Source organism: Rhinatrema bivittatum, chromosome 1 (genome assembly GCF_901001135.1).
Source record: "Rhinatrema bivittatum chromosome 1, aRhiBiv1.1, whole genome shotgun sequence".
Classification (NCBI taxonomy): domain Eukaryota; kingdom Metazoa; phylum Chordata; class Amphibia; order Gymnophiona; family Rhinatrematidae; genus Rhinatrema; species Rhinatrema bivittatum.
In genome coordinates this window covers 255,805,434-255,833,190 of record NC_042615.1, presented here as the reverse complement: position 1 = coordinate 255,833,190, position 27,757 = coordinate 255,805,434, and the positions used below count along the sequence as shown (strand labels likewise).

Genomic DNA, 27,757 nt, shown 5'->3' with positions numbered 1-27,757 from the left:
TCCAGTAAATTCTGGAACATGCTAAAGCAAGAAAAAATAAATAACCATAAGGAAAGAATATCAGCCTATTTTCTATGATGCCTCTAAACAGGTTGGGTTATACTGGTCTCAGCTTTACAGTTATCCAAAAAATTTCTTAATTGTATGGGTTCGAAGAAAATATATCTATTATTTTTTATTTTCATTGTATACTTACATGGATACCTAATGTTTATTTGCGCTCCTAAAGATCTTGCCTTCTGACACATTCCCAAGAACAATTTTCTACGAGATTGAGTAGCCTTTGTTATATCAGGATATAACCACACTTTTTATCCATAATATATCTTGTTTCTATTACGAAAAAAAGATCTTAAAATTAAATCTCTATCAGAGGGGAAAACAAAAGAAACTAATAATGTTCCCCGATGGTCCACCTGTTCCTTTAGAGAAGTTTCTAAAAAGGTAGTTAAATCAGAACCAATATTCTGATTATTAACTGATACTATTGGATCAGTCAGATTTCTTAATGTAGAGGTGTAGTAAATCCTGGCTATTGGGGGAATAGCTTCAGAGGGCAACATAAGTATATCCCTCAAATATTTTTTAAATTGCTCTTTTGGTGAAATTAGTTTAATAGAGAGAAAATGTAATATTCTGAGATTTACATATCTCATACTATTCTCGACATTTTCAATTTTCGTAGTAGTAATAGTATCTGATTGAATCAACTTTACCCGTGTTTCCTGAACATTTGTTATTTGTGTTGACCTTTCTTTGATTTGTACTTCATGTAATTTTATCATTGGTTCCATTATTTGAATCGTTTTTTGAGAAGCATTTTTTGCTAAAGTTAAACAGGAAATTGAATTTTCTAAAGTAACCAAAGCACTCCAAATTGATTCTAATGTAATTACATTTGGCTTGGATAATTTCTGCAATGTAAGGCCAGTAATTTCCCTACGCTCTTGGCAAGCTTGCATACAAAGAGGAAGGGCAGAGTATGGCTAGATTCCTCCGCACTATCTGTACCTATCCCTTCCCAACCATTGATAGAGGGGTTCTTTTCACCGGTGACAGCCTCATCTCCGGGAGTAAGGTCCGCGGAGGGGACAGGAAAGGAACATATCCTGCCCCTCATGGATGAATTAATATCATTGAGCCCAGGTGCCCCTGAAACTCCCTTCCCTCCATTCCAAAGTAACCCCCAGGACTATGCTAGAGATCTAAGGCATACTGCCGGAGAGATGACAGCAGGAGAGGTGGGAAAGGGGACTACTGCGGAGGACTTTTTAACATTACCTATTCGGACACTGGAGAGTAATAGTGGTGATGTGAATGTTATACTTAGAGAACCAATTGTATCTGTTCTGAATATGAAACTTAATACTCAAGAGAGGGGAGAGGACTTGGCAAATGGAACAAATTTGGTTTCGGAAGCTTGCCTATTTAACATTTTTATATACTGACATTCGTTAGAAACATCACATCGGTTTCCATAAAACAAGAATGCAGCCGACATGGCTTTACAGTGAAACTGATGTGAGAGGGGGGTGAGGGGGAGGGGGGAGGGGAGTGGGGAGGAAGGAAATAAGTTGAGGGTAAAGATAGAATTAAGGATTGGAAATTATGTACAATCGTTAAATACAAAAAGAAATTATGTACAATCATTAAACGACCATATGTACAATCAGAAACTGGGACAATATGTACAATCGGAACTGAGACAATATTATGTACAAGCATTAAGCGAGAGGTTTGGAAGTTATGTACAATCGTTAAAAGTGAGAGGACATTATGTACAATCCTTAAAGGACAATATGTACAGTCAAAACTGTGAAACATTATGTACAATCATTAAATGTGAGAAGCTGGTATGGGAGGAGATGGTAAAGGGGAAGATTGCCATGAGGGTACATTGAAAGTAACATTATTACAGGATGGGAAGTATTATGGAGGGGATGCTATAGAATGAAACACTGAGGTAAGGGGGTGTGGGAAATGTTGAGTTTGAAAATTGCAGTTACAGGGGGGAGTGAAAAAGGGGGGGGGAGGATAAAGGGAAGTTAAGGGATTATGTACCTTGAATAGATAAGAGGGGTGAGAGGAGGGTGGGAGGTGAAAGATTTTAAAGTAAGGTGGAGGGATTAGGAATTGCAGGGGGGTAAGGAAAATTCAGAAGTTTATCTGGTAGGGGGTGGCATAGTTAAGGAGGGGGAGATAGGTATCAGGTGTAGGCATGCGTGAACAGCCAAGTTTTAAGTTTTTGTCTGAATTTTTTTGGGCAAATTTCTAGGTGTATGTTGGTGGGCATGCAGTTCCAAAGTGTAGGTCCAGCTAAGGATAGAGAGCATTCTTTGGTAAATGTGAGATGAAAGAGTTTGGGGGAAGGGGTGTACATGGTTGCAAGATAGGGTGTTCTGGTGGGTCTTGTAGTGGAGCGTAGCTGAAGAGCGTCACTAAACCAGAGCATATTTGGGTTGTGGATGGCTTTGTGTATGAGAGTTAGTGTCTTAAAATGAATTCTTGAGGCGATGGGGAGCCAGTGGAGTTGTTTGAGAATTGAGGTGATATGTTCCTTTCTGCGGGTGCCGGTCAATATGCGCACAGCGGCATTTTGTAGTAGCTGCAAGGGGGCTATAGTGTTTTTAGGAAGACCTAAGAGTAGAGCATTTGAGTAGTCTAGTTTGGATAGGATGAGAGACTGAAGGACTGTTCTAAAATCGTTGAGGTGCAGGATTGGCTTAAGTTTTTTGAGTGTGTGGAGCTTGAAGTAGCATTCTTTGAGGGTGGAGTTAATGAATTTCTGTAGGTTAAATTGAATGTCTAGGGTAACACCTAGGTCTCGTACAGTTTGTGAGAAGGCTGAGAGGGATGGGGGTGTGTTGGTGGACGTGAGTATAGTGTTGAGGTGGAGGGGTGCGACGATCATGAGTTCGGTTTTATTAGTATTTAGTGCTAGGTTGAGTTGAGTGAGTAGGCTGTTGATGGAAGAGAGTGTACTTTCCCATTTTTTTAGTGCACTGGATAAGGAGTCTGTGATTGGTATGAGAGTTTGCACATCGTCGGCTTATATGAAATGCGGGAGTCCGAGATTTACAAGGAGATGGCAGAGGTGCAAGAGGTAGATGTTAAAAAGTGTGGAGGAAAGGGAGAAGCCTTGGGAGTACGCCTTGTGTTATGCTGATGGGTTTGGATTTGTGATTTCCAATTTTGGCTTTGAATGTCTGTTACTGATCTATAATTTGAACCAGAGGAGTAGGATCCCAGAGATGACAATTTCAGACAGCCTTTCGATTAGGGTGTGGTGGTTGATAGTGTCAAAGGCTGTAGAAATGTCTAATAGAGCTAATATGTATGTGTGGCCCTTGTCCATGCCTCTGAGGATGAAGTTGGATAGGGAGGTCAAGAGTGTTTCAGTACTGAAATGCTTACCAAAGCTGTGTTGTGATGGGAAGAGAAAGTGGTGCTGTTCTAGGTAGTTAGTTAGTTGTGTGTTAACGGTTTTTTCAAGAACTTTAGCTAGGAAGGATAAGTTGGAAATGGGGTGATAGTTAGATCTGCTGGGTCAAGTTTTGGTTTCTTTAGTATAGGTTTTACCATGGCTAGTTTGAGTTGGTTAGGTACATTTCCAGTGGTCATTGAATTATTAATGATGTGGCTATGGGTTGGGCAATGGTGTTTGGAATGGATAAGAGGACTTTGGTAGGGATAGTGTCTGATGGATGGGTAGAGGGTCTCATTTTCTTTAGTATTGAGATAATTTCTGTGGCAGATGTGGTCTCGAAGATATTCATGTTGGTGTCGGAGGTTTTTGGGGGGATTTTGAAGGGAGTAGTGGAGGTAGGAAAGCGCGTAGTGAGCTTAGTTATTTTATTGTGGAAGAATTGAGCAAGTTCGTCACATTTGGTTTTGACTTCTTCGCAATGTGTAGTCTTTAGTGACATTCTAGTTAAGTCTGTTACGAACGAGAAAAGGGCTTTGGGGTTGAAATGAAAGTTGTGTATTCTGGTGGCGTAATAGTCTCATTTGGTTTTGAGAGTGTTCAATCTGTATGCTTGTAGTAGGGTTTTGTGTTTTGCCAGTTGTCGGGGAGGGTTCTTTGCGCCACTTCTTTTCTTGTGTTTGTGTTTCAAGGTTTTTAGTTCTGGCGTGTACCATGGTTGTTTTGTTTTTACGGATGTAAGTATTTATTTTGTTTTTAATGGACATAGTTTGTTGGCTGTGTCATTGGTGATGTGATTCCATGAAGTGATGGCAGATTCGGGGTCTGTGAGGTCTAGTTTTTTAAGATTGTCAGTGAGAGCATCTATAAGGTCATCTCTAGGTCACAGCTTTCTGAATTGGATTGTTGTTTTTATGTTGGATTGTTTAATGGTATTTTTTAAGGATCAAATTGCTTTGATGAGGAAATGGTCAGATCAGGGTACTGGAGTATATGTGGGGGGTTTGGGTGGAGAAGGGAATTTGTGAAGATTAGATCGAGGGAGTGGCCTGTTCTGTGGGTGGGGTTAGTTATGATCTGTTGGAGGTCCATGGCGTGGAGAGAGGTTAGAAGCGATTCGTAGCTGGATCCAAAACTGCTCACGATAGTTTAATTTAACTGACAAATCTCCCTCTCCAGTCAGTAAATACTCTATTACCATCCATTATAATTTATCAAATGCATGTTTGAACTCAATGCAATGTGCCACAATTGGTGCTGTCAAATTCAAAGTATTTAATAGTGAATGATGTTCCATAATTCTCAATGTTACTACTCTGCTGGTATGCCCAACATAAACCTTGGGGTACGACATATTATTACATAAATGACAGTATTGGTTAGACAATCAATGTCATATTTCCTCCTAACAGTATACCCCGTAACTGGGTCCGTCCAGGTTGCACCTTTAATTGTATGATCACATACAGTGCACCGACCGCACCGTCTGAGTTCCCTCTGTGGTAGGAACAAAATCTCTCAACCTGGAATGGACCAGCTGGTCCCTGATGTTATGTCCTCTCCTGGTGGCTATTAACGGTACCTCCTGGAATATCTCATGTAGAGCCTATGTGCCAGTGCTTTTTGATTGAAGCTATAATAGCTCCTGTAAACGTGCTGTGAGGCAACACACACACCATATCTGATTACTTCAAAAAATTTTCATTTGTGGGCATAGAAGTTGTACAAAAAATACACATGTCATCATTGCAGTGAAATTTAAGAAAATTATAGGTTGGGTTTATGAGTATATGATGGTTTCAAATTTGAACCCATACCAATGATCTTGAAAACATTGGGTGATTAGGCAGATAAACGGGCCTGTTATGAAGACCAAAGTTCCCTTCTTGGGTTGTGTGTGCGCTGTTTGAAGATAATACAAAGTGCTTTAAATTTTATCCTACTATCATTGTGGAAGCAGTAGAGCTTATAAGGGATCGACTTCACGTGGTTGCTGGGCTTGACCCCTGTCAAAAGCGTTGCTGCTATGTTTTGCAACAGCTGGAGGTGCTTTGATGCTATGCTGTGGAATACTTTATTTTTCGATGTTTCTATTCTTTAAAGTGATTTCTTTTAATTCTCTGTATTGAGCACACAGTTTTGGCTTTTTTTTTGTTTTTTTAGAATCTTTATTGAAACTATTATAAATCAGTGTGGAAAAAAGGGTAACCATCCATGCATGGCACATTACAATGTAAAGAAAAATCAGTCAAGGTGGCATTAGTAAAGTAAGCAAACATGTTTTACCAGTCAGGTTAAATGCACACCATTGAATAAGATGTTTCAGAAAATGCTAAGCAAAGCAAAGTGTATCCTGTCAGAACACATAGCAAGTGAGGGCATTCCGCAAAGTGTCTTTGTTCCTCAGGAACAGACACCCATGTGGCCAGGACGCTTTGGTAAATTTTTCATTTTAAGAGAGTGTTTTTTAGTCCCTCCCCCTCTACTGTTAAGATGGGCGCCCACATTCTTGGTACATTTTGGTATCTGTCTCTTACATAAAATGCAGTCCTCTCCGTTGTGAACACTTTCCACATTATTAGAAACCAACTATTCACTGAAGGGCTGGTCCTGGATTTCCAGAAGTAAGCAGCATAAAGTTTGGGAGTCTAATGAGATCCCTCCTCCCTGTGAAGGCACAGACCGTTCACTGTATTTCCCTAAGAAGAAGGTCTGCGGATTAAAGGGAAGACTAATTCCTGTAAATTGGATGCAGAGGAGTATTTCTTGCCAGTATAATTGTAGAAAGGGACACAGCCACCACACATGAACAAAGGAGCCCACCTCCCCCAGTCCTTCCAAGCCTTGCAGGCTTTGGAGAGCTTCATTTTATGCAACCTGACTGGCATGTATAATACCATTGGTACAACATCTTATACCTATTTTCTCCTAGCTGTCATGCAAATAGCTTACTCAAGTGAATCTCCATATAATCCAGTTACAATCTTCACCAATATCTTTGATCATATTTTGACCACACAGAGTTTTTTTCTGGAATCGTATTTTACTTAACATTTCTGCTGGTCCACTATATTGGCATTTAAACATTTGGTCAGCGAGTGATTTGAATCCTGACTTGTATCCTGACATCAGAATCTGGTATGGCTTACTACAGCTTGCAATACCCAACACAACACAACAGGGAATCCTGTAACTAATAACACTTATTTGTTATCACATATACTGTATAAACATGTTCTAATTAATAACATTTGTCATATCTATTCTTTAGTTTCACAACCAGTAAACAATTTATTATATTGCACTTTTCATAATACCCCTCCTAGGTCTTCTTCAGGGGAAATCTTATATCACTTCTTATTTTTGACCATATGCTTTTCTCTCACAAACGGGTTTTTAAGTCACCGCATGTCCGGACCCATAATAACACCGTTTCTCAATAATATCTGAACACCTCCAACTCCACTGCTTGATATCACTTTATGAGAACTCCAACAATATATCACATACCCGATACTCAACCCGGTCTTCACAACCACGCCGCATAGTACACTTGAATCTAAAAAACAAATTTCCAAACATCGACTTTTTTCTATCTTTCACTAAGCAAGGAGATTACCGCTGCCGACCGCCATCCAACTGACTTATTTATTTATTTTATTTAACATTTTTATATACCGGAATTCATGTAGCAAAGTTACATATCATTTCGGTTTACAATATAACAATTAACATGCATATAAGAATGCGGTTACATCGAACAGGTAGGATAACTTCCAATATGGAAGTCAGTTGGATGGCGGGGCCCTATGAGGGTGAAACAAGGAGTCTTGTTGGGTGAACTACTTTAATCAGTCCAGTGGAAAGTACAGGAACATCGTTGGAACAAGGAAATGAGTATATATTTAGGAGGGAATTGCTTTACCAATTAATAGATATAGATCATTGGGTGATATATACAGACCATCGGGGCAGGTGGGGTCATATTTTATGGGGATTGGGATTTTTAGAGGAGTGAGTGATGAGTGTATGTGACTATTATGATATTAGTGGGTTAGGGTTGAGGGTATGTATTGTTATTATTGAGGGCATGTTCGGACATTTTGTATAATCAATTTAGTGTATATATATATATATAATTTGAAGGTGAGGGTATATGTATATGGTGATATGTACTGTCTCTTATGATGCTGCTATAAGATTGCGTATGTAAAGTTTATTTTATGTATTATGAAAAGTGCAATATAAATTGTTTACTGGTTGTGAAACTAAAGAATAGTTATGACAAATTTTATTAATTAGAACATGTTTATACAGTATATGTGATAACAAATAAGTGTTATTAGTTACAGAATTCCCTGTTGTGTTGTGTTGGGTATTGTGGTCATTGGGGGATCGGTGAGTTCTCTCATAGTTGTTGTGCCAGATTACTACAGCTTTCAGCCATTCTCTATAAAGGAGTGCCCTAACCTCCTCAACTGATGCATAGTTACTTTCCTAAACCTTAGCTATGTTAAAAAAAAAAAAAAAAAAAAAATGTACGAGAGGCATCTGTACCTTGAGCATGTCATATAATCTTAATTATGCTCAGCCTGTTTGCTCTTTTTCTCTTTGGCTATTTGTTTCCTTTGCTGTTTTGCTTGTATTTTGTCTACGTACATATTTTTGTATATAATTCATGTCTCATCCTCTGAGATTCATGGAGTGAACATAAGAACATACCCTTTGACTATCTTTGGTTTTGGCCAGATGCCCAGTTGCTCTCTTGGGTTCCAGGATGTTCCTCATCCTTTACTTGTCCTTAATTTTAATTTACTTGGTGGCATTTTTAGTATCTTCTAATCAGTTTCACTGCTTATATATAATTCCTTTCTTTCCTACCCTTCTGTCTCCAGACATCCATGGACCCTTGCACTCTAGCATAGATCGTGTCTTTGACAATGTCCAGATATGTAAACCCATTGCGGCTACTTTTTTTTTTTTTAAATAAGAAATAAGAAATTTTAAATAAGAAAATTACAGTAAAGCAATTTAGTATTGCTTTACTGTAATTTTGGTTATCCAGTAACAGCTCGGTGGATTCATACAGATTATTCTTTTACTCTTAGGGTTGAATTTTCAGTATTCTCTTTGAAAAGGAACGGGGGCTTGAAGCATGCTGCTTGTAGTTAGTAACATCCATTAACTTATTCAGTTTCCTCTAGAGCCTATACCTGCATAGACAGACAATATCTCCATCATATTATTATTCAAGTCTTGCCCAGCAGACTGGCACAATTTCCATTCCCTAATTAAAGGAGACTGTAATAAAACTGCATAAAATGTAGTATAGAACTTTGTGAAATTCATTAAGCATCTTGTTGAGCAGCATAAAGTGTAATTGTCTTTAATTGTGCTATCCTAATAACAGCAGCTTCACAGATTTGCATATGTGATGTGATCTAACCATGTGCTGCACTGAAGGTACTTTCTGAGCTGCCAGTTAAGACTTTGAATCCTTGAACTAGCTGCTAAGTAACTAGGCAGATATGCTGCATGTCTGTATTAATCTCAAATTTTGAACCCTTTCTGATTGCTGCACATTTGGTCACATGCTGTCTCCCATAATGCACTATACAGATAAGCATCCCATAGTAACATTCCTTAGAAGGTTTCCCTTATTTGGCAGCCCATAAGTTACATTTCTTAAATTATAACAGCAGTGCCTTTTACTCCCAGTAGAACTACATTTGTCTCAGGTAGGACAAACCTTCTCTAGATACAAGGCCTATAGCCTCATTAGAATGTTGAATCCCTGTCTTAGCAAAAGGAAGCAAAGAGAATGCTAAGGGGTTATTAGGAAAGGAATGGAGAATAAAACAGAGAATTACATGCCTGTATCGCTCCATGGTGTGACCTCATCTTGAGTATTGTGTGCAGTTCTGGTCACCACATCTCAGAAAAGATATAGCAGAATTAGAAAAGGTACAGAGAAGGGCAACCAAAATGCTAAAGGGGATGGAACAGTTCCCATGAGGAAAGGCTAAAGAGGATAGGATTCTTTAGTTAGGAGAAGAGATGATTGAGAGGAGATGTGATAGAGATCTAAAAAATGATGAGTGGAATGGAATGATTAAACTTTAATCAGTTGTTTACACTTTTGAACAGTACAAAGACCAGGGGATACACAATGAAGTTACTGGGAAATACATTAAAAACTAATAAGAGAAATAAAAATTATTTGATGCATAATTAAGCCCTGGAATTAATTGCCAGAGGATGTGGCGAAAGTTATTAGTGCAGCTGCATTTAAAAAAAGGTTTGGACAAGTTCCTGAAGGAAAAGTCCATTAACCATTATTAAGGTGGAGTTGCAGATATTCACTGCTTATCCTTGGGATAGGCAGCTTAGAATCTATCTACCCCTTGGGGGTCCTGCCAGGTACTTGTGATCTGGTTTGGCCACTGTTAGAAACAGGATACTGGGCTTGATGGACCTTTGGTCTGACCTATTATGACAAGTCTTATGTTCTTATGAAGGATGTTACATTCCAGTAGATTTCTGGGGTGATATGTACATGTGATATTCCAGTAGGAGGAGGTCCATTACCTGCTTTTAATTAAGTTGACTTATATAATAACCACCGCTATTATTAGCAACGGTAACATGGAATAGACTTAGTTTTTGGGTACTTGCCAGGTTCTTATGGCCTGGATTGGCCACTGTTGGAGACAGGATGCTGGGCTTGATGGACCCTTGGTCTGACCCAATATGGCATGTTCTTAGATTCTTAGCGCCCAATAAGAACTTAAGAAGTTGCCATACTGGATTAGACCGAGGGTCCATCAAGCCCATCAAGCAGCTAGTTTCTAACAGTGGCTAATCCATATTACAAGTACCTGGCAAGTACCCAAACATTAAGTAGATCCCATGCTACTAATGCCAGTAATAGCAGTGGCTATTCCCCAAGTCAACTTGATTAATAGTAGTTAATGGACTTCTCCAGGAACTTATCCAAACCTTTTTTAAACCCAGCTACACTAACTACCTTAACCACATCCTCTGGCAACAAATTCCAGAGCTTAATTGTGATTTCAATGAAACAATTTTCTCTGATTTGTTTTAAATATGCTACTTGCTAACTTCATGGAGTGCCCCCTAGTTCTTCTATTATCCAAAAGAGTAAATAACTGATTCACATTTACCCGTTCTAGACCCATCATGATTTTATAAACCTCTATCATATCCCCCCTCAGCTCTCTCTTCTCCAAGCTGAATAGCCCTAACCTCTTTAGCCTTTCCTCATAGTGGAGCTGTTCCATCCGCTTTAGCATTTTGGTCGCCCTTCTCTGTATCTTCTCTAGTGCAACTATATCTCTTTTGAGATGCGGCGACCAGAATTGTACCCAGTACTCAAGGTGCAGTCTCACCATGGAGCTATACAGAGGCATTATGACATTTTCCGTTTTATTCACCATTCCCTTCCTAATAATTCCTAACATTGTTTACTTTTTTGACTGCCAAAGCACACTGAACCAACGATTTCAATGTACTATCCACTATGATGCCTAGATCTTTTTTTCTGGTGGTAGCTCCTAATATGGAACCTAACATCATGTAACTACAGCATGGGTTATTTTTCCCTATATGCATCACTTTGCACTTGTCCACATTAAATTTCATCTGCCATTTGGATGCCCAATCTTCCAGTCTTGCAAGGTCCTCCTGTAAATCACAGTCTGCTTGTGATTTAACTACTCTGAATAATTTTGTATCATCTGAAAATTTGATAACCTCACTCGTTGTATTTCTTTCCAGATCATTTATAAATATATTGAAAAGTAAGGGTCCCAACACAGATCCCTGAGGCACTCCACTGTTCACTCCCTTCCACTGAGAAAATTGTCCATTTAATCCTACTCTCTGTTTCCTGTCTTTTAGCCAACAATTTCTGGGGCAAGACTTCCTTTGGGTAAATCCATGTTGGCTGTGTTCCATTAAACCATGTCTTTCTATATGCTCTGTGATTTTGATCTTTAGAATAGTTTCCAGTATTTTTACTGGCACTGAAGTCAGGCTCACCTGTCTGTAGTTATATGTGGCTATTTGCTAAGCATATTTCCCATGAACACAAAATAGGCCCCAATGGGGAGTTGATTACTGGATGTAGCTGAGAGAGAACTTATCTCCTGAAAGTAAGGGTAAGATGGCATTTCAAAACTTCCTAATACTGTGAGAAGGAGAGAATACTTTACAGCTTTACCTCTCTTGGGTAACTAGGTGCATGGGATCCACAGAAACTCTTGGTTGATGGGATTTCTAGGGCAGAGTTTCTCAACCATGTCCTCTGGACATACTCAAGTCATTTGGGTTTTTGGAATATCTACAAAAAATATGCTTGAGAAATTTTCATGTGCTGCCTCTCCTTGTATGCAGATCTATCCTATGCATATTCATTATGGATATCCTGAAAACTACTGGCTAGATGTGTCATGGACAGGGTTGAGAAACACTGCTTTAGGATACCATTCTCTGAGAACAGCGATCAGGAATGTCCTGTAATTATATTCTATTGATTTATGGATGGCTAGGTGGTAATCATCTTAATTTGACTGAGTGGGATGGAGTCAAGTGCAAATTGCTGAGTACCAGATTAAACCTGCTTTATAACAATTCAGAGAGTGAAGACACATCGGAGACTAATGCATGCATTGTTCTTGGTTGTTAGGGAAATGTTGCATAACAAGAGTAAAGATTTTGGGAGGAGTGTATCTATGACCATCGTGGACAGACCTGTCAATGGACTGTAAATAGTTTCTCTTTCATTAGACTTTTTCTTCTGTCTTCATTTGACTCAGTGGACTGTTATGAGAACAAATCAACTTTTTGTGTGTTGTGCATGATTTGAGGAGAGTCAGAACTGTGGTTTACTAGTTCTCTCCTGTAGGGTCAGGGCCGGTGCTGTATTTGAAATGGCTTCTAGAGTAGAAGAGAGTCTGTAAAGGATTCTAGGAACATGGGCCCTTGTGGAGCGAGTACCAGTTCCTATCTGCAATCTTGCCAATATAACTCTCGATCTCCGTTACCTGCGATAACGTCTAGGACAGAAGGGAGTCTTCAGAGCTCAAGGAATGTAGGCCTTCTTGGAGCTAGTACCGATTCCTATCTACAATACAACTCACTGTGTTCACGTCTGCGATCGCTTCCAGGCAATGAGGAGTCTTCCGAGTATGCAGGGACGTAGGCCTTCGAGGAGCGAGTACCGGATCCCATCTTGGCAATCTGAAATCAAGAAGAGAGAGCAGAGCCCCCGTGGAGCGGGTAATCCTGGTAAATTTGAAAAGGCCGAGTAGTGGAGAAGGATTCCCCTAGCTGACTCGGATCGTTGTTGGAAGTATTGTGGACTGCCGAAGCAAGTCCTGTTGGAGTTCCTTGCTAACTCGTTAGAGGTTAGTAAACAAAGACCTTTTAAAGTGGAAATGGATGACTTCACTATGGGGGGACGCCCCCGAGGTTCACGCCCTTGCTGGTACAAAGTCTGGAGCGTGTGCGCCCTTACGTCATCAGGAACATGGCGGATCCGTAGTGTCAAGCCAGCCTGGGGACACCGGGACCAAGAGGCAGGGAGAAGCCGCCGCGGCATCTGTCCATCAGAGCCGAAGGGAGTCGCTCCCAAGGTAGAGAGGGAGGAGCGAGGGGCAAGAAGAGGCACGAACGCAACAGGGGCATTATGAACTCGGGGTGAGGTTTGGGGGTGGGTTCAGGGGGCAGTTTTACATGCACAGTCATATGTATGAACAGAACAGTTACCATCAGTGAAGATTTAATGTGATTTGGCATGATGAAAGGTAAAAGAAAAGTAGATTTGTACCATGTTCTTTCTACCTAGCTTGATGCTCATCTGCAATCAAGGTAGGTAGAGAGTAAAGGTTGTTCTGTGGTATAATTCCAATTTGTGTGCTGCGAAGCAAAATCTCTGTAAATTAAAACGCGCCTGGAGAAAGGACCCCTGTGGATAATAGAACCTTATGTTTTTTACTGACTTAAAATATAAGATGCTTGTTGATAAGAAATCTTTTTTATTTTTCTGTAAAGATACCGGAGGCCAAAGGCATTTGTCGTATTTTATTTTTGATTGCAAAGTGATTGACCTCATGCAGGTCATCAGTTAACGATACCAATATAGCCGCTGATCTGAACCTCTGCAAAGAATTTGCCTCATTTTATTAAAAGGTGTGAAATAGTTCAGTTTATTTGCTGTCTCACTGTTAAACTAGGTTCTGAATCTACAGCCCCTCTGCCTATTCTATGGGATTGTTTTGCTCTAGTATCCCCTGATGAGATCATTAACATCACTAAATTGAATCCCTGTTTTTGCCTTCTGATTAGATGCCCTACTACTCTCTTAAAGGTTTTACATCAGGACTTAGAGTCAGCAGGTTGCAAAGATTGTCAGTCTCTCCTTAACAGAAGGAGTGATGCCCTCACTTTTGAAAAGAGCCTCTGTCAGGCTTTTACTTTATTAAAAAACAAAAAAAAAACCCTCCCTTGACCCTACAATTTTTGCTACTTATCAACCCATTTCCTTATTGCCGTTTTTAATTGTTGAAAATACTGCAGAACTTTTATCCTGTGACTCCATGCCCTCTTTGCCACTCCTGCACCAATTTGATCCGTCCTATCATTGTGATATAATTTGTACCCTGGTATCAGTGTCCATTTGTTATCCTCCTTCCACTACGTCTCTGAGATGCACTTCTTCATCCAGTGCTATACACTCTAACTCTCTCATCTTATTTTTTACACTTATAACATTTGTATACAGACATTTCACAGTATGTATTTTGTTTGAATTAACATGCTTATCAGTTGAGAGGGGTAATTTGGAATATTTGAACTCTGTCTGCTCCTTATTTAACAGCACCTAGGCCACTTTTGCATTTATTGCAGCCTCTTTATCTGGAATCTCTAATTTCCCTGTTAGTATCCTTCAAAGATACATCATGCCAACTATGTGCTCCTAACGACTGTCTGCTTTCCCCTGTTATCTAGTTTAAAAACTCTATCTCCTTTTTAAAGGTTAGTGCCAGTAAACCTGGTTCCACCCTGGTTAAGGTGGAGCCCATTCTTTCGGAAAAGACCTCCTTTCCCCAAAATATTGCTTAGTTCTTACAAACTTAAAGCCCTGTTTCCTGCACCATCTCATCCACTTGGTAGTTTGCTTGCCTATGGGATCCTGCACATGTATCGAGGAAGCATTTCAGAGAATACCTAAAATCCTAAATTTGGCTTCCAGAACCTCCCTTCTGCACCTTCCTATGTCATTGGTGCTCAAGACAGCTGACTCCTTCCCAGCACCATCTAAAATCCTGTTTATATGATGCATGAGGCCTGCCACCTTCGCACCAGGCAGACAAGTTACCAAGCGATCTTCACACCCACCAGCCACCTACATATTCCTATTGATCGAATCACCACCTGCAACAGCCATCCTAGTCCTTCTCCCCTGGGTATGGGCCCCTGGAGACATATCCTTGATGTGAGAGGATACTACAGGAGTGCTTCCTGACATACCAAGATGATGCTCTCCTTCCAGGTGACCTTTGTCCTCCAAGGCAGCACAGGGACTGCCTGAGTGGAGGTGGTAAATGTGGATCAATGAGTAGATGCTTACAGCCAACAGCTGTGGAGAAAAGCTTTCTATTAAATGCTATCTATAACAAGGCATACCTTATGGAGAATGCGATGAGAGACTGAGTACTACTCAAAACACCGGTATAAAACTCTCTCAAATGACTTTACTGATGAGATATTATATAGCATTTACACGTATACATTTCCAGCCCCTAAACTAGGTTACACAGTTGTTTATAGTAAAAAGCCAATCACAAAATACAGCCATTCAGATTGTCAAAATTTCTAATGTGCTCTCGCTGTGTATGCAAAGGTTATCTATGGGCCTGAAGTGCCAGCACGACCTTGATGTTTCTAAACATAACTTCTGTAACCCCGTGATCCAGTACTTTTCTGCCTCTACAGCATTTTCTATCTAACATCTCCCCTTCTGTGTCTGCCTGCCTAGCAAAAACAAAGCACAAAACTGAAGCAAAAAATGTTACTTGTTAAAAAATCAAAAAACTTAGGAGAACAAAAATAATGACACTTGTGACATCAAAAAGTGTTCCACTGCTTCTTCACTGCTCTTGATCTCAAGTTGGGCCTGCAATAGGGACTGTGAACACGTACATCAGTGAAACTGCTCTACCATATCCCTGAAGTTCTCCTTTATATACTTCTCTGTCTCCCTTAACTCCTCCAGGTCTGCCACTCTGGCCTCCAGAGATCAGACACGTTCTCTGAGGGCTTGGAGATCCTTTCACCTACTGCACCCATACAAATTCTCACCAACTATTAGATAATCATACATGTGGCACTCTGTGCAAAAGACTGGATAACCCCCCTCTTGTTACTGGACTACTAAATGCATCTTAATTTTATTGGAGTTCTTAGCAATTTAACATTTCTAAGGGAATATGACTGTTTTATACCTAATTTAAGTAACTCTAGTTTATTGGTTTATTTTATATTTGTCAGTAATTGACAGTCAAAATATTACAAATATAGTAATCGACTTTTATAAATGCCTGGTTACAAACCTATTGTCTCTTGTTTTGAAATAATTCCTTGTTAGTGATTCAACCCTGCTGTTGTAAGGGGTGACGGGGCATGTGCCTTCTGCTCCTCTCCTGGAATTGTGCAGTCTGTGGGAGCTGAAGCCTGGATGGCTTGCGGTGTCCTCTGGAGTCCTCTGCGGGGCTTTTGCGAGAAGTATGCAGATTAGCCTTCCGGTCCTGTCCTGTCCTGCTGTGAACCATGGCCTGGTTGGATATACGCAAGCATATTAGGCTTCCTGGACCTTTTGCAAGTTAATTTGATTACCAGGCTCTGGCGAGCTTGCTGGGTCCTGTGAAAACCTGAGCTGCCTGGACACATTATCTCATGACCACCTTATTGACAGGAATAAAGGGCTAGATTTTAAAAGCCCTGCACACGTAAATCCCGGAGGATTTACGCATGCAGGGCACTCGCGCGCTGGTGGCCTATTTTGCATAGGGCACCAGCGCGTGCAAAGCCCCGGGACGCTCGTAAGTCCCGGGGCTTCATGGAGGGGGCATGTCCGGGGGCGTGGTGATGGTTTGGGGGCGGGCCGGGAGGGCGGTCCCAAGTCCCCCGGCACTGCAGCCTGTGCCGGGGGATGCGAGGCGGCACGCGCAAGTTACGTCTGCTTCAAGCAGGTGTAACTTGCCCAACAAAGGTAGGGAGGGGATTTAGGTAGGGCCGGGGGGTGGGTTAGGGAGGGGAAGGTGGGGGGATGCGGAAGGAAAGTTCCTTCCGAGGCCGTTCCGATTTCGGAGCAGCCTCGGAGGGAACGGAGGCAGGCTGCGCGGGCTGCCGATTTTGCACAGCCTTGCACGCGCCGACCCCGGATTTTATAAGATACGCGCGGCTACGCGCGTATCTTATAAAATCCAGCGTACTTTTGTTCGCGCGCGAGTACTTTTTAAAGATCTAGCTCAGCGTGTGAGTGTTTACCCATCCTCTGCTGGCAGTCCTGTGACAGACCCTGTCATCAATTCCTTAAGTTTTTCCAGGTACCAGGAGACCTAATAAAGAAGCTGTGGGGTCAATGTGTCCAGATCAAATTGATAGGACTTCGGCTGTACAAACTTGGGAAAGGAAATGTCCTCTGGGGGGAACATTTTGTTGTCTAGTTGTGGAGAAGGTTCTAAAGGTTAGATTGGCGAGATTTTTCTCTTCAATACTACTCTCAAGAGAAAAGTCAGGTTTAGAAATATCAGATTCTGACTCTAAAAGTTGAAGAGGAATCTAAGGATGGATCAGCAGGGGCAGAGTAGGACACAGAGTACAGGTTCATGAGGTGATGGTGAGTGGCAGTGCTGAAAAAAATTAAACTTAGAAAAAATGTCAAAAACCCTAACTAGCATGCTGAGCTGCGTTATGGTCTGGGACATGTCCTTTTTCTTACAATAGAAAAAGAAAAAGCTGAGCTAGACTGCTGGTCTAGCTGCACATGGGAAAACTCAAGAAGCATCCTCTGTGCTGGCCCAGGATCAAGACAGTCATGTGATACATAGTCAGTAGTGATTTGTCCAGCTAAGTTTGAACTTAGCCGGACAAATCACTGGTTGTCAGGAACAGACAGGTGGGATTTAAAAATCCCACCTGTCTGTTCCTGACAACCAGGCTAGTTGTTGGTTGGCTATACACTTACTTGGATATGTCAGGGGTGGTCCTGGGGCATTCTGCGACAGTGTGTCATTATCCAGCTAAGTCAGCCAGATAATACTGATGGAGAGCAATCCTAAAGTTAGCCAGATACATTTTTCCAACTATCTTTTAGACATCAGAGTATATTCAGTGGGTTCAGGAGACCCAGCACCAGCGCCACTGAATAGCCCAGCTAGGTTTATCTGACTAATTTTTCCAGCCACCTAGCAGCTGAAAATGGACCTCATAAATTTCTTCTTTTGAACATGTAAATTAATTTTCCATTTACAAACAGGAATTACATTTTTTTTTTAAAGTTAAGACCAACAGATAGAATTATTTTGAGGGCTATTACCAGTGCCCTGAGCAATTTATAGGCCCATAGATACTTGATTCCTGCGGGCCTGAAAACTGATTTTCAAAGAGAAATGCCCCATGAGTTTCCCTTTGAAAATCTGTGGCCCAGTGGGGACCATGGCTACAGAAATACCCACAGAATTTGCGAATACAAACTCTTCATCAAGAAGTGTGCTCGGGAGTTAAACTCCCTGTGTGTACTTTGCAAGGATATCTGAGGAGAGGAAGCAGTTTGTAAAGGTCTTCTCTGCAATGAACTGATGTTTTCAAAAGGATTCTCCAGGAGTAAATTGTTTCCTTTAGCATTTATTTATTTAAAAAAAAAAATACCAGTTAGGCTAGATTCAAAGCGGTTTACAAATCAACAATCATAAAAATATAAAAACAATAACAAAATCGTAAATACTCTTCATCAGCTTCTGTCCTTTGAAATTGTGTACTCCTCCGTTATGCAGCATTCACAGATGCACTTCATTTGTGATTAAAGCCATCTAGTTACCGCTTATGGATACAGCTCCTAGATACTGGCTACTGTACATACAGATGAGAACATTTTTTGTTTCTATGGCTACTGTTTAAAATTAGAAAATGTATGGTGTCATCCATATGCATTTTATTAAACAATAACAATTCATTCCTGTTTTGCAGTTCTCTTGTATTGTTTGCCTGTATTGCTTGTCAGCTATTGGTGTGTATTTATTTAGCTTATTTTCCACCTATTGCAAATTCATCATTCTGAGTGGATTACAAGAGCACATCCATAATATTAAAATAACAAACCAAAAACAGTTATAACATAAAACAAATAAGAACACATCCTTAGTCAAACACTTGACAAAATAAGTGGACTGTCAGTTTCTTTTGGAATATCTATTTCCCAGTCTCATGGAGTTCTAATGGTATGGCATTCCAAAGGGTGGGCCCCATCACCGAGAAGGCTCACCTGTGGGTATCCTGAAGACAGGCCCCCTTCACAAAGGGGACCACCAACAACTTTTTATCAGTTAAACGCAGTGTCCGGCCAGGGATATAAGCAAACACTATATCCTGTAAATATTGCGGTCCTCTGATTACAATAAAAAAAAAAAAAAATTAAGAGCCTTGAAACTGAATTAGAGCCACAGCCTGCCAATGCAGCTGGCACTAAGGAGGTGAAAAGTGTTTCCTGTAGATGCTGCCAACAGACCCAAACAGCTAAGTTCTGCAGCAACTGCAGAGCCTTAACATGCCCCTTAGAAACACCTTCATACAAGCATTACAATAATCCAAAGATTTCAAAACAAATGCCTACACCATAGCATGGAAGTCTCCCCAAAATAAAATATACTTTAGCTTTAATTTTGTTAGGAAGTGGGAAGAAGGAAGTGCATTCCAAAAGGATGGGCTCCACCTTAACCAGGGTGGAACTAGGCTGCTGTTGCTAACCTTTTTAAAAAGATCAGCTTTTAAACTAGAGAAAGGGGAAAGTCAACAGTCACTCAGCAGCTCATGGTTTGGAGGGAGGTATCTTCAAATTTTGCAAGAATAGTGCCCACAATAAAAAAAATTAAATAAAAGGGGGCGTGGTTAGGGTAATTTTTGAGATATCGCAACACACGCTATTTTAGCGCATTGCATAGATATTTTATCATAACACGCGTTAAATTTATTGCGCCCGTAATATTTTCACATCACAAGCTGAGAAGTTCCCAGACAGGCTTTTGCCACATTTTGGGCTGCTGCTGGCTAGAGAGGGAGAAAGAGAGAGACTTTTTATAAGGCTCTCATATAAGAAACTTTTTATACCACTGTAGGAGAGGCAACTAATAACTCAGGGTGAGGTTTTGGTGGTGGTCTAGGTTTTGGGTAGCAGTTTTACATGCACAGTCAGAGGTACGAACAGCACAGTACACATCTGTGAAGATTTGATGTGATTTGGAGTGAGGAAAGGTATACAAAGATGAGATTTGTACATTGTGCTCTTGACCTAGCTTGATAGCACTTAGATAGAGAGTGCATCTGGAGTAAAGTGATTTTGTGCAGGCTGTGACAACTTTTGTTGGACCAATGTGAATTTTATCCAAAAATATTGTACATGAGCTGTCGAGACCACTTAGGTCCTGACTTCAGATGTGAATAATATTTCTGATGTAACATCTGAAGAAGGGATCAGTGTGGTTTCTAAAGCTCAAGCACAATATTTTTTGATGATTCCTATGTTGAGCCAGTAAATTTTTTGTTTGCCAAGAATCCTGTGATTGGTATGTAATTATTCTGGGCCAGATTTTCGAACCTACGTGTGGGCATAGATTTGTGCGCGCAACCCGGCACACACAAATCTACGCCCGGTTTTATAACATGTGCACCCCCTTGCGCGCGCCGAGCCCCAGGGGAGCCCCGATGGCTTTCCCCGTTCCCACCGAGGCCGCTTCAAAATCGGAGCGGCCTCGGAGGAAACTTTCCTTTCATCTCGCCCCCCCATCCCTACCTAAATCCCCCCCACCTTTATTATTTAAGTTGCGCCGAGTGCCGGCGCTCGATCCCCCGGCTCAGTGGGCCTTCGGAGGCCTCTGGCCATGCCCCCACCCCGGACCGTCCTCGCCCCGCCACTTTTTTCGAGCCCCGGGAGACATACGCGCGTCCCGGGGCTTGCGCGTGTCACCGAGCCTATGCAAAATAGGCTCATGCATGCAGGAGGGGTTTAAAGGGTTACGCGCGTAAGTAACCCTTTTAAAATCTGCCCCTCTGTGTTCATTTTATATTTTTTTCCATTGAGAGAGGTGATAGAGGGTTAAATAATTTTGTGGAAACAAGGTGTTCCTCTCAGAGTGGAACAGAGCTGGTGAGGACCCTTTGATAAGGAACCAGAAGCACATTGCCAGGCGTGTAAGAATCCAGCAGTATGGTATATCCCCTTGGCTCTTCCAGGGTGTGTGCCTGCATGGTTAGTTCATATTGTGATAGGGGTGGACAACTCCGGTCCTCAAGAGCTACAAATAGGCCTGGTTTTCAGGATATCCACATTGAACATGTATGAGATACATTTGTATATCATGCAGGCAGTGCATGCATGATATATCTCATGCATATTCATTGTAGATATCCTGAGGCCCATTTGTGGCTTTTGAAGCCAGGAGTGGAGAGGTAGCTAAGTTGTTAAAGCAACAGTCTGCAAGCCTGGGAAGCCAGGTTCAGATCCCACTGCCACTCCTTGTGACCTTAGGCAAGTCCCTTAACCCTCCATTGCCTCAGGAACAAACAGATTGTGAGCTCTATGGGGCCATGGAAATACATATAGCACCTGAATGAATCTGCTTTGAAGCATATGAAAGGCAGAATATAAAAAGATTGGATTGGAGTTGGCCATCCCTGCATTATAAGATAATTTTGTAACAGCCCGCCAATGCCAGTGCAAGAATAATTGGCATCCTCCTTGAGGTCTCTTTTAAACTATATGCTATTTGTCTCTTGAAAATGCAGAGCAGGTTGTCTGACAAAAGGCTTGCTTTAAACATCAACAAGACTGAGGTGGTGCTTTTGGCAAGGGTGCTTCCAGACTTATTTTTTTCCTATTTTAATGTTTAACAACCATTCCATCCATATTAAACAGCAAGCTTGCGATCTGGGCATCCTACTGGACTCCACTTTTGTCCCCGCGCCCACAGATTAACTCTGGTTCAGCACTCCTATTTCAGACTGCGGCTGCTATATTTTCTTAAACCGTTCCTTGTCTTCTCTGATTTCCGGTTACTACTATTCTCAACATTTCTATAGAACTACATGACATACGCAGCGCTGTAAAAACATACAACAAGACAATGCCTGCTCAATAGCACTTGCAATCTGATAAGGCTAACATACAGGACAAGAGACTTGGGGTATTTCATAAAGAAAGGTAATGGTTAAAAAGAAAATAAAGCTAGTTTAACAAGACTAGAAGCAGACAAACAGGTCCAAGATTTAAAAGTGGTTTCACATGATGCGCCAGTTCAGGAAGACTATTCCAAGCACACGGCACAGCCAGGTGGAAAGCACGGAGTCGGGAATTGGCAGTAGAGGAGAAGGGGCACAGGTAGGAGTGACTTGTCTGATAAGCGGAGTCTACGAGGAGGGATGTAAAGATAGAGAGAGAGGAGAGGTAGTGAGGTGCTGCAGAGTGAAGGCATTTATAAGTGAGAAAGAGGAGCTTGAACTGAATGCGGGAGCGGATAGGGAGCCAATGCAGTGACTTCAGAAGAGAGGTTATGTGAGTGTAGTGACTTTGGAAAAAGGTTGTGCAGCTGAATTTAGGACAGACTGCAGTGGAGAGAGATGGCTTGCCGGGAGACCTGTGAGGAGCAGGTTGCAATAGTCCTAAGCGGGAGGAGCTGAGAGAGTGGATAAGAGTTCTGGTAGTGTGTTCAGAAAAGAGGACAGATTTTGGCGATGTTACAAAGAAAGGAATGACACGTTTTAGCAGTGTTTTGGATATGTGTAGAGAAGGAGAGAGAGGAGTCGAAGAGGACTCCAAAGTTACAGGCTGATGGGACCAGGATTACGACCATGTTATCCACAGAAACAGAGAAAGGAGGAAGCTGGGAGGTGGGCTTGGGGGAGGAAAGATAAGGAGCTCAGTTTTGGTCTTGTTGAGTTTAAGGTGGTGGCGGAACATCCAGGCCACACTGTCGGAGAAGCAGGCCGAGATAGTTACCCAATCTTTGGTTCTCTCTGCATTGGATTACTGTAATGTTTCTAGGCCTTCCACATTCAGATCTGAAAGTTCTTTAACTAATTCAGATCTGTGCTGCATGGCTGATCTCTGGCAATCCCTCACGTGAAAATATCTCACCTGTGCTGATGTCTTTATACTGCCTTCCTGTGGAGTGGAGGATCAGATTTAAGGTTCTCATTACTGTCCATAAAGCCTTGCACAACTTAACTCCCCCTAGTCGCCAACTAGTCATCCGCCAATATGCTCCAAATCGTGCCCTCCACTCCTCATCTCAGCTCCTTCTTGGAGTGCCTACGATGAAACATGCTTACCTGGCTTCTTCCAGAGAACATGTTTAGTATAGTTTGTCTGATTCTATGGAATGAATTGCCTGAGGACCTTAGAACCGAAAACGATCTGCTTCACTTTAGGAAACAACTTAAAACTCATCTTTTGCTGAAAGACAACATTGACTGCGGTCTAGGAACCTCTAAGCTTGGTTATGCAGCCACTTTGTTTCATTTTGGCTTTGTTTTACTGTGTTGTGTGCTATTTTTGTTTATTGCTGTTTGATTATATGTGTATTTTCTGTTACCTGCTGAGATTTGTGGATCAGCGGGATAGAAATCTTATAAATAAATAAAATAAACCTTCAGTCATGCATCCCCTTTCCTTTACTTACCTGTTGGTGGCAGCTCCAGCACAGTGCTCCCACCTACCAGCAGCAGTAGCTCTGGGCTTTGCACTAATGAGATTTTGCTGCCTCCAAAATTTTGGAGCTCTAGGCAACTGCCTAGTTTTTCTAATGAAAGCACTAGCCCTACAGCCCACAGAAATGTTAAATGAAATACATGCATAAATTTCACCAGTTTTCAAAGTTAAAGTACATGCATACTTAATCTTTGAAAATTGTCTGACCAAAACTACCTACAGTATATATAATTGAACCTGCTAATTCTCAGATCTTTTGGGGGGGGGGGGGGGGGGGGGGGAATTTACACACATTATTTAAAAATGCAAAAAATGTACCTATAAGTGCAAACTCTTCCCATCCTCCATCTCTTGGAATGCCTCTGTTCAATGTGAGTAAATTTATGCACATACAGGCTATGTGCACATACATTTACTTGCATATCAGGCAGGTAATTTTATAAGGGGCCATTTCTGCAGGCAAAGCACTGTTTTACTTGTAGAAATGCCTCTCAAAATTACTGTCTATAAAGCCAACAGAATCGCAGGTAAACAACTGTTCTGTGTTTTTTTTTTGTTTTTTTGCAGCATTGTTCTCAGTGGGGAGATGGGAGATTATCATGATTATTGAGTTTAATTATCACAGTTTCTTAAGGGGACCCTCTGGGCACAAGCCTTTTTAGTACCTAACACCATCTCTGCTTCTATAGCTAGAAACCAGAATATATCCCTAACAATGTTTTATTTTTATTTAATTTATATTCTGATTTTCAGCACTTCAAAGCAGATTACATTCGGGTACAGTAGACATGAACTAGAATAACTGCGTAGACTGAATGGGCAATAGTAATTTGGTAGAATGGCAAAAAAAAAAAAAGGAGCAATCTGTATCATGCTTTCCTTTTTGATGTAAAATAAATTTGCAATTACAAGTGCAGGATTTGTATTCATACTAATGCACAAAATTCATTTTCAGAAGTTAGTGGTTTGTGTATGTGTGTGGGGGGAGGGGCGCAGAGTGTAAGGGGTGAGAATGTTTGCCTAAGTGCTCCTAATTCCATGCACCAGCTCTGGAAAGGTCTTCTCGGACTAGTTGATTTTTTTTCCCTCTTGCTGGTGTGTTAGGTATATTACATAATAATTAATTTTTAATAATTCTGACTGCTTTCGTTCTTGTAGTACTGAACAAGTATGGGGTTCAGATGCAACTTATGAAAAGTTAAAAAAAAAAGGGTAGTGTATTGCATACATTTTAATAAAAATGTCAGACACTAGTTATAAAATAAATGTACAGTTTAGATGCACTCACCCTTTTTTTTTTATTTATTAAAAATGGGCTGAAAGCCAATGAGCGCTGTTTGTTATAATGCATATTTCTTTTTTTTTAATAGAATTTGACCACTTTAACAAATATTTTGCAAAACATACATTGGGGTCAAACACTTCAGTTCTTATAACCGAGATCACTATAAATAGTGCTCATTGAAATATTGAAGGAAAGCTTAAACTGTCTAAACCAAATTCTATTTATTTATTTATTTATTTATTTATTTATTTATTTATTTATTTATTGCAGGTACCTTGGAATAACACGGCCTTTAACATATCCTGCAAGACAAAATGGGAAATTAATGGCACAGATGGTATTTATAGTTTGGCTTCTGTCTGCTTCAATAACCCTTCCTCCATTATTTGGCTGGGCCCCAAAATGTCACAGTGGATAGGATGTGCCTAATCAGCCAAGACTTTGGATACACGGTCTACTCAACTGCAGTTGCCTTCTATATTCCAATGACCGTCATGCTTATTATGTACCACAGGATCTTCAAAGCTGCTAAGATTAGCGCTGAGAAACACAAATTCATAAACATCCCCAGACTGTGTGAGCAAGAAGGGATCTATTGTATGGAGGAAAAAATCAGAGCTCACCACAACTCCAAGAAAAGCAAGGCAGCTGAAGAATGTGCAACGTTGTCCAAACTGCTGAGGCAAGATCGGAAGAACATTTCCATTTTCAAAAGAGAACAGAAAGCAGCCAGGACCCTTGGCATCATTGTTGGGGCCTTTACATTTTGCTGGCTACCCTTCTTTTTGTTGTCCACTGCTCGGCCGTTCATTTGTGGCATTGAGTGCAGCTGCATGCCACTGCGACTAGAGAGGACTCTCCTGTGGCTTGGATATACAAACTCTCTTATCAATCCCCTCATCTATGCCTTCTTTAACCGAGATTTAAGGACTACTTTTTGGAACCTACTGAGATGCAAATACAGGAACATAAATAGGAGATTGTCCGCTGCAAGCATGCATGAGGCACTTAAAGTTCCAGAGAGACATGAGGGCATCTTGTAAATTTTTAATGGTTTTTTTTTTTCCTCAGAGTACAGAGATGACTCAAATAGGACACTGATCATTATCTAATGGACTTTAAAAAGAGAGGTGCCCGGTGCCTTTTGCATGGGCCACTGATTTACGGTGAATTGTCAATAATTACTGTAATTAATTTTTGACGCACCTTTCCATCCAGATGGGATCTCCATATATTTTATGATAACAGCAATTCAGAAACATACATGTAACTGTCCTGAGGGTAACCTGACTACCATATTCATATGCTTGGATTACATCATGCTTTCCAAAAGGGAGCGCATAGAAAAAAAAACAGTGTCAATATGACTTATTAATAATATCATTACTATTATATATTACTTCTATTATTGTAATACATAAGTAGACTGAGATCAAGAAGATAAAATGATCTCCCAAAGTCACTTAGAGTATCAGTAGCAGAGCTGGAAACTAGAGTCGAGTCCTAGGCGTTTTCATTTACTGTCACCAGCCCTAACCATCCAACTGCCTTTTATCCCTCTCCCCTCCCTAAGTCCCCATTCACTCTGCTCCCAATATTGTTAGCAAGATTTGAAATTCTGAAAGAGCTTTTCTAGTTGCTGAAATAGTTTTCCTCCTGCAATTCTCCTGTTCATCATTTCCATTGGTCTAAAAACAGTGCTGAGGAAAGAAACAAACATAACGCGTAAAAGTTCTGAAAACTACCAAACATTTACAAGCAGTTAAGTGGATGGTACCCAACACCTAGGATGGAAAAGCTGGCTCACTGTGTTATCCATGATGCTGTGCTTTGTCAGCTTGCATTAACCAGATGTCCTCAATTCCATGTGGCATAGCGACTTCCAGCTGCATTAATGCATGTGACCGTATACTGACACCATTAAGGAATAAGGTGATGGAATTAGTTAATGCATTGCTATCTATTATAACACTGCACTGACCTGACCTGGCAGACCTTTCTTTTTCCCATGTATTTTTTAAACTGAATACTGTAAACCAATGCCTTTGCATATTATCTTCATTTTACTGGTTAAACTATTTTCCAGATCACCTTTTGCTTGGCAGATGTGTGCAGTAGTAAACTTTTGAATCTTACTCTGTCAGAGAATTCACGAGTATTCAGTGTTGCAGCTGATACATGTTCTGTGCTGCGCCTTCATAGCAAAGTCCTCAGACTTGCTGCAGCTCTCTAGACTGAATCTATTACTGTTCCAGAGCCTAGCACATTATGCTGCTGGTACCTAAACGTGGCATGCTTAAAGAAACCTGTTAGTTTGCTAAATTTAACCAAGTGAAAATGGTACAGTATCAAAGGAGTGAAAATAAAGTAAGAGTGATATATTTTTTAGAATACATATTATAGCTTGTTCACAGTCAAGTGATGTGTTTTCATACTTTGTGACAAAGTGATTGATAGACACTCAAGCATAACTTGCTTGTTGAAAAGGAAAAAAAATGCATTCTCGCTAACAGCTTTAGTGCAGCAGGTATTATTGCAGCAGTATGATTTACGGTACCACGATGTATGCTTAGATAATAAGCAGTGTATCATTTTTGAAAAGTCTAGTTGCTTTATGCCTACACTGGAGTGAGGGTTAGTATTTTCAGCATTGTCCAAACTGTGAACTTAAATATTATAATAAAGGCTATAGAGGTTGTATTAATCCGCACAGAAAAAAGAAAATGAGGCCCTGAACTCTTTATTGCAGAATAACTCGCCTGTTAATAGAGGCTGTGTGAGAGATGAAATTGCAGAACTCAAATGTACAAGAGCTCTCTTCCCCTGCACAGCAGAAGTGTTTAACGCTGCCTGGTTGCTGGCTCAAGACTTCCCCACATGTAAGAATAATGGAGGCTAGAAATGAATCAGGAGCACTTGTGGTTCAAAGCTGCAGCTCTGCTTTCCGTCATCAGAAGGTTTCTAAAGGTCTTCACATTTTTCACATTCTCTCTAAAATTTACAAATCAAAATGCATTAAAACTAGAAACTACTAGGGGTGTGC

At 40.8% G+C, this 27,757-nt stretch overlaps 1 protein-coding gene across 1 annotated transcript in view; it reads left to right on the top strand.

The window, feature by feature from the left end:
- Positions 1 to 27,417, top strand: part of LOC115087124 (5-hydroxytryptamine receptor 7-like) — an 80,028-nt gene extending 52,611 nt beyond the window's left edge. The window contains 2 exon segments of the mRNA XM_029593887.1: positions 24,985 to 25,111; positions 25,113 to 27,417. Of these exon segments, the coding sequence (XP_029449747.1) occupies positions 24,985 to 25,111; positions 25,113 to 25,757 (772 nt within the window). The 3' untranslated portion in view covers positions 25,758 to 27,417.
- Positions 27,418 to 27,757: the final 340 nt, after the last annotated feature.